Source organism: Oncorhynchus mykiss, chromosome 12, assembly GCF_013265735.2.
Source record: "Oncorhynchus mykiss isolate Arlee chromosome 12, USDA_OmykA_1.1, whole genome shotgun sequence".
Lineage (NCBI taxonomy): Eukaryota > Metazoa > Chordata > Actinopteri > Salmoniformes > Salmonidae > Oncorhynchus > Oncorhynchus mykiss.
In genome coordinates, this window is record NC_048576.1 from 76,512,144 (window position 1) to 76,524,352 (window position 12,209).

The following is a 12,209-nucleotide window of genomic DNA, read 5'->3' on the forward strand; positions in this document are numbered from 1 at the left end:
GGCCTCTCCCTCTGGCCCAGTCCTCTCAGCAGCAGCACTCCACAGTGTTAGTGTGGGTTATCATAACAGCTCAGAAGCCCAGAGGTGACAGTTACACAGAGCAGGTACAGAGAGGACTGGCCAGATCTAATTGTGTGTTTACCAGTTCACCCGTCTGAGAATGTAGGCTGGCGGTGGTGTGTGTGTGTGTGTGTGTGTGTGTGGAGGGGGTATTGAGATTGGGCTAGGCTCCCTGCGTCGCAGCATTGACAATACAGCAGTGAGAAACCCCAGACATGGCAGGGACCTCACTCTCTCTCACACAGACACTCAGTCTTTTCTTCCTCCGGCTTTAAGTACCCCTGGAATCCATCCTGACTGCTCTATATGAGTAAACAGGCCACAGCTCTTTCTATTGCTACTGCTGTAATGACTAGTCCTAGTAGATGATCCATGCCTCTGCTCTACTATGGTGTGTGTGTGTGTGTGTGTGTGTGTGTGTGTGGGTAGGCCTGGGTAGTGCTATACCCTTCGAGGTTATGGGGAATACTGGCCATCACTCAGGATTTCTGATGTGTGCAAAGTGGTAACCATGGCTCTAGAATTAGCACTGCGTTTGTTGGGGTTTTATGACTTCTTTTATGAAGCTAATTTAGAGAACAGGAAGAAGGATGTGGAAAAAGAGTGTAGTATCCAGTTGAAGTGGCGGCGAGGCTGTTTTCTCATACCAGCTCTCACCCTGCCTCCCCTGGTCTGTGATCATATTTCACTAACTACAGACCCCATGAAGTCAGAATAAAACCATTCTCTTCTCTGCCTCCTTGACTTGTTTGATTTTGGAGTGGTCCAGCAGGAAGAGTGGAATGGAGTAGACTACAATCCATACTTGGGCTCCACTGTGCTCCTACCTTTCAAGATTAGGGAGGCTTGGACATGTTTTGGGGAATAGATGGGAATGTTGAGAGATCAGGGGGCTAGTTGAGGGAGGAGGGGAGAGGTTGAGGGGGTAAAAGGGGTGGCCTGAGGGGGGGTCTGGAATGTGTGGAATGAGTACATTAATCCGTCTGGGGGATAAATGATTAGTGGAAAACGGATCCCCAGTCTGTCTCCTGCTGCGTGGCCCAGGGGGGAGACGAGGAGAGGGTTGTTTGTCTATGTAGACCGAGATGTGGTGTTTATGTGTGCCACCTTCCATCTCTTTCATTCCCGTAGTTGTTGCATGCTGTGTGGAGCAGCAGACAACAAGGCCAAGGACATGTTTGTGTCTACGCAATCATTATCTGAACTGTTGTATTTCGTTGGTAGGGGTATAGGTTCTCCCCTGGTTATAGTGAACTGTTCACTCTGAATTGATGGCAGGAGACTACCAGCTTGATTGTACTGAGATCAGCGTCCTGAGCCTTCAGAAAGGGTTTTTCAGTAGTCCACAGCTTGATGGATGTATGGACTGATTTGACCCTGTCCTCTTGTTAGGCCCAGGATAATGGTGGCTTGTAACTTCATTGGGAGGAAACAAAAACTGTGCTGGAATTGCTGATAAATCGATCAAATCAAGGACCTGTGAGTCGCAAAAGCGCTTTTGTTTTATTTCTGAATAATACTTTGTCTCTGTGCCATGGCTGCAGAGGGAGAGGGAGAGAATGACTCTGTCAGAGGATGGAGAGAATAAGAGATGAGAGCAACAGTCAGGACAGAGGGAGAGAGATGAGCCAATAGAGTGTGAAATTGGTAGAACAATTTTCATTGGCCCCGCCCAGGGTATGTGAAACTGGTCATCTAGGAAACAGCCAGGGACAGAGCGTATATGGGCAGAACAGATGGATACAGTCAGACAGACCTCTGTGCATGGGAACAAGAGAATGGAGGAGAGACTGGCTCACTTCACCAGCCAATGGGTTTGAATTGATATGAATGTATGGAGCCAATACATTTCTCTTTCATATGATATGGATAATATCATTATTAGCCCCATAGTGAGTATAACAACACAATGCGTTCTAAATGAATGATTTCCTGGTAGGTATGAAGTATCTACCCTGTGTAATAAAGCTAACTTTCCACATTCACATAATGACCGTTAGCTAGTGTGCTTTCTGAGAACGTGGAGATCATATGAGCCATAGAGAATTAGGCTTTGATATGTATCACAGAATGACTTCAGCTTATTGGGTGTCTGGCTCTGTGCTCTGCCTGTGATGAATCCTCAGGTTTCTGATTGTGAAATGCCTTTTGATAAATGGCCCACAGAGACGGGTCATTTAAGTCACTATCTTGTTTATTTATTTATTTAGGCTTTAGAAGAGAATTAAAGATGCTAAATGACAGTTTGAAGGCCTAACCCTTCGTCAGTGGAGAGGGAGTAAAGCAGGTGACAAGGAGAGAGTATTAGAACAAGTGAAAACAGAGGAAGTAGGTAGAGACCAGCACACCATTTTATAGCAGTGACTGGATCGATGAATCAATGGCTGAGGTCATCAGTATTTCTGACTACCGACGTTCAGCTGCCATTTTGAAAAACGCGATTGGTCTCTGATGTGAATCATATTCTGATCATGTATATCTGAGTTGATGTAGCTCGGTGTTGGGTGCTTCGATTCAAAGCGATCACAGCTACAAGGTCTGGTTGAAAATCAACAGGACGTGGATGATAACCATCGGAGTTAAATAGAAAGTTATTCTCATGAAAACCCAGTGAAAAGCTCTGTCACGGAGAGGGAGAGTAATCAAACTGGAGCTCTGGAGTCTGGTGTGTCGTCAGGAACCTGGCCACTTCTACTCAGCAACCCATCGATCATCCCTCCTGTTTTGCTATTCTCATCAGACGCGTACAATTTGGAGAGCAATAGCTTTTGGGGTTGGCTGAGGCAGTGGAAAGGTTGTCTGTAATAGAGCAATAGACAGGTATGAATATAAACAGACAGTGTGTCTCTGGGAGGAAAAAAAGAGCACCACAGGCCAGAGAAATAGGAGCGCTCAACGATATGGTCATTTATCAGTGTGACTAGTCGCCAGCTGCAGTTCACACTATAGTGACATAACAAAAGGTCGTGCCTATAACACCTGGTAGACATTCAGGTAGCCAGTCAGTTCTCTGATGAAAGGTGACCGACATGAATGATTTATCATTCCAACCATCATTTGAGTTTAAAGATGATCATCCGTAGAGTTATATTTGTTCCTGGGACTCATTGTTCAAATCTGTCATGAGGTCACAGTCCCGGATCTGTGGGCTTAATAAAACCATGTAAGCTCTTTATCTTCTGATCAAATATGGGCTTGGGCTGGGGAGCAATGTACCCATGACGCAGGGTCTAGCAGTGACAGCTGCCCTCTGTGGCTGTCCAGTCTAGTCAGAGGGACATGGGGCTGGTCAGGTAAACACAGTGACCTTAAAGGGTATCCAATGGTGACCTTCAGTGTGGCTGAGTCACGCCCAGACCTCCACAAGCCACCTGACACTGACAACACCTCATACCATGGGCTACCAGGGTGAGTCTGAATGGAGCTGAGGCACAATGAGCTTTTAGGGAGTGAGGACAGAGCTATGACAGAGACACAGAGAGGGAAGGGGTTGCAATAGGACCAGAGTTGTCACCAACACATACACAGTAAGCTCGTGTCCCTCTGATCCCTTCTGAGAGTGCTCTGACTGTTTCATCTATAACCATCCACTGTAGCTGTCATGTCAGTTTTCACCGTTTACAACATGCCTTTCTCTTTAAAGAATTGCAGTGGATTCATGATGCACATGCACACAAAGAATCAGTGTGTCCTCACTTCACCCCTTTCCCACTCTCTCCCTGGCTCAAAGCGTCATCCCCAGGGTGGGTAGATTTAGGGGCGTCAGGCAGGCTGCTGGTTCAGCAGACAGTGTAGGGGATATTCTCTGCTGGTGACAGAGACCCCTCACATCGTGGTTGTCTGTAATGCCGGGGCTACACAGACACATTTTAACGTGACAAGACAACTTTATCAGTGTAACCTACAGCAGCGGGACTGTGAAATCAAACCCATTCAGAGATTGGAGAGCACAGCAATACTGGTTAGATATTGATGGAGGTGGTAAGAGGGTGGTATTAGTGGAGGGGGCATTCCTCCCAGTGATGTTGATGTTTAGGAATTTAAGGTATGTTTGGAAGATTTCCACAGGAAATGAAACAACCTCTGTCTTTCTTCCCATGAATGTCGAGGACTCCATCCTTACAGCGTCAGAACGTTGTCTGCATTTTAGGAGAAAAGGTTATCCAAACACAGAGGTGCCTCAGTGGCTATGATGTTTGTCCAATTTACAAGATGTTTCCATCTGGACTCAAATAGCTTCCTACCCAGAGACCCTCATTGTGTTGACTCCGTGTGTTATATCCCTCCGGATGATATACCTTCTGGTGTCACTGTGTCATGTCAGCTATGTCACCTATCCCCAAATAACTTTGTGATTTCATTTCCCATACATTATGGGGTTGAGAGAGTGCCTGTCACATCATTCCAACAGGTCCTGTTCCATTACATTTTTGGGGTTGATAGCCACTCCGATAAACTGGCATGCCTCCACAACACCCACTAAAGAGCTTCATCAGAGTCAATCTATGGAGAAAAAAAGAGAGTTGAGTTACTGTCCAGTCCACAGAGCAGGTTCTTGTTAGAGTAGATGAATAGATGCTGAGTCATGAGTGGGCTGAGGGGGTGAATAATGAGAGGCAGAAGGAGAATCATGAGGACAGCAGCTGCAGCAGGTATTTCTCTGGCAGACCACTGATCTATCTAGCATCTGTCTCTATCTATGCTTTTAACCCAGGAGTCTCCAACCCTGTTCCTGGAGAGCTACCATCCTGTAGGTTTAGACTCCAACCCCATTTGTAACCTCGCTGATTCAGCTTATCAACCAGCTAATTATTAGTATCAGGTGCGCTTGATTACGGTTGGAGCAAAATCCTAGAAGTCGCTGGCTCTCCAGGAACAGGGTTGGAGTTAAACCCTACAGGAGGGTATCTCTCCAGGAACAGGGTTGGAGATAAAAGCCTACAGGAGGGTATCTCTCCAGGAACAGGGTTGGAGAGCCCTGGTCTAGGCTGTTTGAACATTGACTTTTAGATCAGGTGGATCAGCTTTAATTTTGAAGATAGATTTTGGCAAACATCAATGTAATTGTCTGCATAATTTCCAATCCCCTATATATACAAATATATTTAAAAAATGTATTAAAAAATATATATATTTTCCTTTATTATTTTTCCTAACCCTATCACCCCTCCCCTAATTGTAGTAAACTAATGGACAACAACACTTTGGCTTCTACATCCAGCTTATACATACAGTGCCTTGCGAAAGTATTCGGCCCCCTTGAACTTTGCGACCTTTTGCCACATTTCAGGCTTCAAACATAAAGATATAAAACTGTATTTTTTTGTGAAGAATCAACAACAAGTGGGACACAATCATGAAGTGGAACGACATTTATTGGAAATTTCAAACTTTTTTAACAAATCAAAAACTGAAAAATTGGGCGTGCAAAATTATTCAGCCCCTTTACTTTCAGTGCAGCAAACTCTCTCCAGAAGTTCAGTGAGGATCTCTGAATGATCCAATGTTGACCTAAATGACTAATGATGATAAATACAATCCACCTGTGTGTAATCAAGTCTCCGTATAAATGCACCTGCACTGTGATAGTCTCAGAGGTCCGTCAAAAGCGCAGAGAGCATCATGAAGAACAAGGAACACACCAGGCAGGTCCGAGATACTGTTGTGAAGAAGTTTAAAGCCGGATTTGGATACAAAAAGATTTCCCAAGCTTTAAACATCCCAAGGAGCACTGTGCAAGCGATAATATTGAAATGGAAGGAGTATCAGACCACTGCAAATCTACCAAGACCTGGCCGTCCCTCTAAACTTTCAGCTCATACAAGGAGAAGACTGATCAGAGATGCAGCCAAGAGCCCATGCAGCCCATGATCACTCTGGATGAACTGCAGAGATCTACAGCTGAGGTGGGAGACTCTGTCCATAGGACAACAATCAGTCGTATATTGCACAAATCTGGCCTTTATGGAAGAGTGGCAAGAAGAAAGCCATTTCTTAAAGATATCCATAAAAAGTGTTGTTTAAAGTTTGCCACAAGCCACCTGGGAGACACGCCAAACATGTGGAAGAAGGTGCTCTGGTCAGATGAAACCAAAATTGAACTTTTTGGCAACAATGCAAAACGTTATGTTTGGCGTAAAAGCAACACAGCTCATCACCCTGAACACACGCTCATCCCCACTGTCAAACATGGTGGTGGCAGCATCATGGTTTGGGCCTGCTTTTCTTCAGCAGGGACTGGGAAGATGGTTAAAATTGATGGGAAGATGGATGGAGCCAAATACAGGACCATTCTGGAAGAGAACCTGATGGAGTCTGCAAAAGACCTGAGACTGGGACGGAGATTTGTCTTCCAACAAGACAATGATCCAAAACATAAAGCAAAATCTACAATGGAATGGTTCAAAAATAAACATATCCAGGTGTTAGAATGGCCAAGTCAAAGTCCAGACCTGAATCCAATCGAGAATCTGTGGAAAGAACTGAAAACTGCTGTTCACAAATGCTCTCCATCCAACCTCACTGAGCTCGAGCTGTTTTGCAAGGAGGAATGGGAAAAAAATTCAGTCTCTCGATGTGCAAAACTGATAGAGACACCCCAAGCGACTTACAGCTGTAATCGCAGCAAAAGGTGGCGCTACAAAGTATTAACTTAAGGGGGCTGAATAATTTTGCACGCCCAATTTGTCAGTTTTTGATTTGTTAAAAAAGTTTGAAATATCCAATAAATGTCGTTCCACTTCATGATTGTGTCCCACTTGTTGTTGATTCTTCACAAAAAAATACAGTTTTATATCTTTATGTTTGAAGCCTGAAATGTGGCAAAAGGTCGCAAAGTTCAAGGGGGCCGAATACTTTCGCAAGGCACTGTACTATACATTTTACAGACACAGTATATTTTAGAATAGTTATCTTTTGTTTGTTTTTAGTCCTATCCAATACCAAAACCCTCCCATCTATCTCTGAAGACCATCCAGTTTTGATTTCTATTTGCTATGTATTTTTCAACTGTGCTGTTTCACTAAGATTCTGAACCTTTATACATTTTACTGACACAGTATATTTTACATTTAGTTATCTTGTTATTTTTAGTCCCACCCTTCAGCTCCCCTCAACCCCTCCCATCCATCTCTGAACACCATCCAGTTTTGATGTCTATTTGCCATATATTTTTCAGCTGTGATGTTTCACAAAAGTTCTGAACCTTTCTATTCTCATAGATTTTACATATTGTCAATTAAAGATAAACATTTTTGCTAAGAGTATTATTATATTATTGGTGGATTGACTATGACTTTTAAATCACCCAGCAGTGCTATTTGCAGATTTAGTAAATGTTGCAGTTCTTCAGCCATTCCTGAAACTGCGACCAAAAAACTGCGACCAAGCTGCGACCAAAAACAAGCTACATATGGATAGAACCTGAACAAATTATTTAATGATTCTATCTCTTTGTAGCAAAATCTGCGGAGCTGGGACGGTTGTATCCTCCATATATATAACATTCTATTGGTTGCAAGAATTTTGTATAATAATTCAAATTGAAAAACCTTTTTTGAATCCAGCGTCATTTTGTGTATCAGTACATAAACCAAGTGGCATGAACTATTTTGCAATCTATATGGCACAGCAGTCAATGCATTTTTTGGTCCTTAAATTTTATATTTATCACAACTTTCCGATTTTGTTCTTTAATGCAGGGCCGACAGACAAGTTCCTTACTTTTCCCCCTTCCACTTGCCTCTTCCATTTTTGAGGTAATGCTGAAATTAGTTGGTTGTAATTTAGAGCAGACATTTCCATATATTTTTGTTAGCTGCATGTGTGACAACTCCACCAGTCCTATTTATGATATAATTTACAAAGATCGTAACATTTTTTTTGTTCTATAGTTTTTTAAAATCAATTAGTATATTTGAGTTGAACCATAATATTGGATGTAATATTTGTTCTGTCTTTTCTGGTGGATTAAACTGAAATTGGGGTTAGGGAGGGTTTGGCCGGTTGTCTCATCGCGCACTAGCGCCTCCTCTGGCGGGCCGGGCACAGTGCACGCTAACAGGTCGTCAGGTGCACGGTGTTTCCTCCAACACATTGGTGCGGCTGGCTTCCGGGTTGGATGCACGCTGTGTTAAGAAGCAGTGCGGCTTGGTTGGGTTGTGTTTCGGAGGACGCATGGCTTTCGACCTTCGTCTTTCCCGAGCTCGTACGGGAGTTGTAGCGATGAGACAAGATAGTAACTACTAACAATTGGATACCACGAAAAGGGTGTAAAATTTTAATTAAATAAAATAGTGATATTTTGGAGATTATTTCATTTTCAAGTGAGAGGTTGTAATCTGAATAAAGTATACCTATTGTATGACTGAATCCTTTGGTGAGAGCCCGCTGAATTCATATTCATTATATAAATAGGCCTGTTTAATTTTGTCTGGCTTGCCATTCCAAATTAAATGGAATATGGATTTCATTTAGTAGCCCCCAATTGTAGCTAGCTAAGGATCTTATCATACCTCCGTCGGCAGAATAAAAGGTTATAGAAACATTATTATTATTATTGAATAGTTTCAGAGCACCTGCATACACTCAGTGATATCCAGCTACATCTGAGACTTAGGCCCAGTACTCTTTAACCTCGTTTGTTGCTTGTGTTTACTGGATTAAACACTTGCCTTGCAGCATGGAGGAAGACGCTTGCCAAATTGGCGGCTTTCATCTGGGAATTCGCTGCAACTGGTTGTTCAACTTTAGTAGTTCTGTCATATTGAATATCTTGTTTTTCAATATATGGATGAAATTAGGGCATGATTTGATCATATCAAGCACCTCCTCAACCACAGAGCCAGGGTGTCAGAGCAGTCCTCTGTGGATCCTAGGATTTGGAGTCTACATGGCTGCCCTCAGAGTTTAGGACTAGGCATGTCCAATCTGCTATGGATTAAAATCTCGTTTGAAATGAAAGACGTGTTAAGATCTGACCCTGACACAGCATGACTGTCTCTCATACAGCTAGAGTCTTTATGAATGGGCTGTAAGGCTGATATGATCACACTCCTCAGTGTCTGCTGGGGCAGAACAGGACCACACTGTCACTGCAGGCCAGGGGACTCCTGTTGACATAAACACTGCATGGTGGGGGGGGGGTTCATTTCTTGTCTGGATGTCATAAAATGGCCTATGTGTGTGTGCACATTATCTGTAGTGGAATAGGCTGATTCTGACTCAGTCTTTTTGTTTTTTTCCCCCACAGATCGTGAAGACCAATCAATTCTTTGCACGTGAGTATCCTACTACTCTGTTGGGATCATTTCTATTGACATCCTTTTCACTCACATTTCACTGAAACATTTTACATGATTGAAAACAGCTTGCTTTTCAAATCAAATCAAATTGTATTTGTCACATGCGCCGAATACACACTTACAAGCCCCAAACCAACAATGCAGTTCAAGAAATAAAGTAAAGACAATATTTCCTCAATAAACTAAAGTATGAAATAAAAAGTAACACAATAAGATTACATAACAATAACGAGGGCATAACACAGGGGGTACCTAGTCAATGTGCAGGGCTACAGGTTAGTCGAGGTAATCAAATGGGGGTAATGACATTGACTAAATTTAACATATCAAAAATAGTTATGTGTATATTTCAGTGTTCCACATCCGAGGTATATTATCATCCCAAACCTTTATCTAAACTGCATCATGCTAATGCACCTCTGATGACGCCTGAGGATGTTCTGAGGCCTCTGCTCTGCTCCGTCAGTATGCTAGCTGTCCTGCTCCTGAAACATTACCTCATTAAACTGCCCAATAAGGTAAACAGATCGCCTCAGCCTGCCAAGTCCTGCTCTGACACCATCTCTCAAAGAGGACTCAGAGGGTAGAGGTTGTTTTTTTAAGGTGGGCCGATTCCAGAGGAGACTCAGTGGCTTTATGGGATGGAAAAGTAACCTGTCTGGCGCTGAGACTGACGTGGCTGTACCTTAAGTAGGATCGCAGTGACGTACCCCGTCTTGTCCTTGAGTTCAATTTTGGTGATTTCCTCCATGCAGAGTTGCACCCCAGTCACTCCTTTCAGATTTACAGTCGAGCTCTTAGACTCGGGGAAGAAGGCAGAACAAGCCTACAGTATGTGGGAGTGAAGTGAGCAGCATTAGCATCTGTTAGTTGGTCAGAATGGGAGTTATACTGAAGTGATTAGAAAGGTCCTGCCATCCTGCTGGTTTTCAATTAGGGACTAGATCTAAAAAGCTTTATGATGTAGTTATGGAACTAAGTTGGCCTTTGAGCAACTTTGTGCAGAGTAGAGGGAGTTATGAGTGTGGTTTGGTACACAGTCTTCAAACAATTACACCCCCTGTTGGCCAGGATGCTACTTCCCGAGTTCTTGAGTGCTATATGCCAATGATCTCATTTAGACCGACCCATTATCACAGCAATAAGCACACCAATCTTACACCATCTTATAAAGTTGTCATGTCTGGCCAGAAACCTACTCTGTTGTACTATCTGAGAGAGAATCCAGTCTTCCTGTCATTGAAAACCAGTGAGAACTGGTTTACATGCCAGTCCACATGAGTAAGTAATTTGGTTTACAGAACAGAAAGTGGGTCAAAGACCTGTGGAATCTCTCACCTTAAGAGTGTGACCCACTGATGCAAGAGTCACAGGCCTCACACATTGATGACCTGGCTACCTTGTGCTTGAATAAGAAGAGTGACTAATACAGAAAGCCAGTCTGCTTGGAATGAAGAAAAGTATGTCCCATGCCCAAATCTGATGTTGTCGTTTCAACCTAAAACATCTCACTGTTCTCACAATTGTAATGTGACATCAAATGAATCTGAAATGGCATTTGTTTAACATATATTACACTATACCCCCACACCACCCATATACAAAGTGTAGAGGAGGAGACTCGCATTGAGTTGCACTCTGGCCATTTATCCATTAAGCCAGCATTCTGTGTGGAGAGCTAATAGCTGGCTATGGTAAAGCCACGGGTATGTGGCTGTGTGCTGGGTCTGGAGGGGAGTGAGAGTTGGGTCCTGGCGGAGCTGTGGACATCCCTGTCATTAGAGCCGGGCCAAAAGCAGAGCCTAGAAACCCTGGAGACCTGCCCACCCAACCACAGGACCCTGGAGTTAAAATCAGACAGAGCAGAGCAGGGAAAACAAACAACAGTATCAGACTCTCTCTAGTCTATAGTATGTCCCAGGGCTGAGCAGAGCCACCCCATCTGACATGATGAGCCTATGGGCTGGGCTGGGTCGTTTATGTGTTTTGACTGTATTTGGTTGAGAATATATGTGGAAGCCTTCCAGGAAGCTTGGCTCTGTCTAGCAACCAAAGGCACATTCATAACAGTAGACAAAGGGTTATGCAACTATTTGCTGGAAGTGTTCAACAGTGCTGAAATGTTATTTATTTTATGAGGCCTGCTTGGTAGTAGATTAGACCAGTTTCTTTGCTCTCCCTCATCCCTCCACCCCCCCTCCTCTCTCTCCCCCCATCCTCTCTTCCTATGTATTGTATATGATATGTATTGGTCCTGTCTGTCTCCTCCTCACACAGAGGCGAGTCGGGTGCCGGCAAGACAGAAAACACCAAAAAGGTCATCCAGTACCTGGCCCACGTCGCCTCGTCACACAAAGGACGCAAAGACCACAACATTCCTGTGAGTGTTACCATTCCCTCCTTCCCTGTTCCCTTCCTGAACTCCTCCTGTTAAACCCTCCAACGTGTCCATGCCGGACCCAAAGGCCGAGGCTTTACCACAGTGTGTACTCAACTTACTTCTAAACAATGTGTTCTAGTTTAATGACCCCTGATGCTAATGGCTAACGCAGCTCCTCCAGTAGAGTCTAATCAGTTTGTTGTTGTGTACCATCTTAACCTGAACGGTCTCCGCTCCAGCTCTGTGGTGCTCAGTGCCACTCTGTCAGAGACAAATGTTAGCAGGATAATGTTAGCAGGATCATGTTAGCAGGATAATGTTAGCAGGATAATGTTAGCAGGATAATGTTAGCAGGATAATGTTAGCAGTATAATGTTAGCCACCAGTAGGTTCACTGCTTATGGCTTGTGTTTGACATAAGCACCTCCAGGTCTAACCCTTCCCTTTGTTTATTACCTGAAACAAAC

The 12,209-nt window shown here is 43.7% G+C and overlaps 1 protein-coding gene across 2 annotated transcripts in view; it reads left to right on the top strand.

Moving 5' to 3' along the window:
• The window catches only part of LOC110538962 (myosin-10), a 64,947-nt gene that overhangs the window by 22,576 nt on the left and 30,162 nt on the right, over nt 1-12,209 (top strand). For both annotated transcript variants that reach the window (XM_036938507.1, XM_036938505.1), the window contains exons 4-5: nt 9,311-9,338; nt 11,640-11,742. In XM_036938507.1, coding sequence (XP_036794402.1) covers nt 9,311-9,338; nt 11,640-11,742 — 131 coding nt within the window. The remainder of the gene's footprint in view (nt 1-9,310; nt 9,339-11,639; nt 11,743-12,209) is intronic.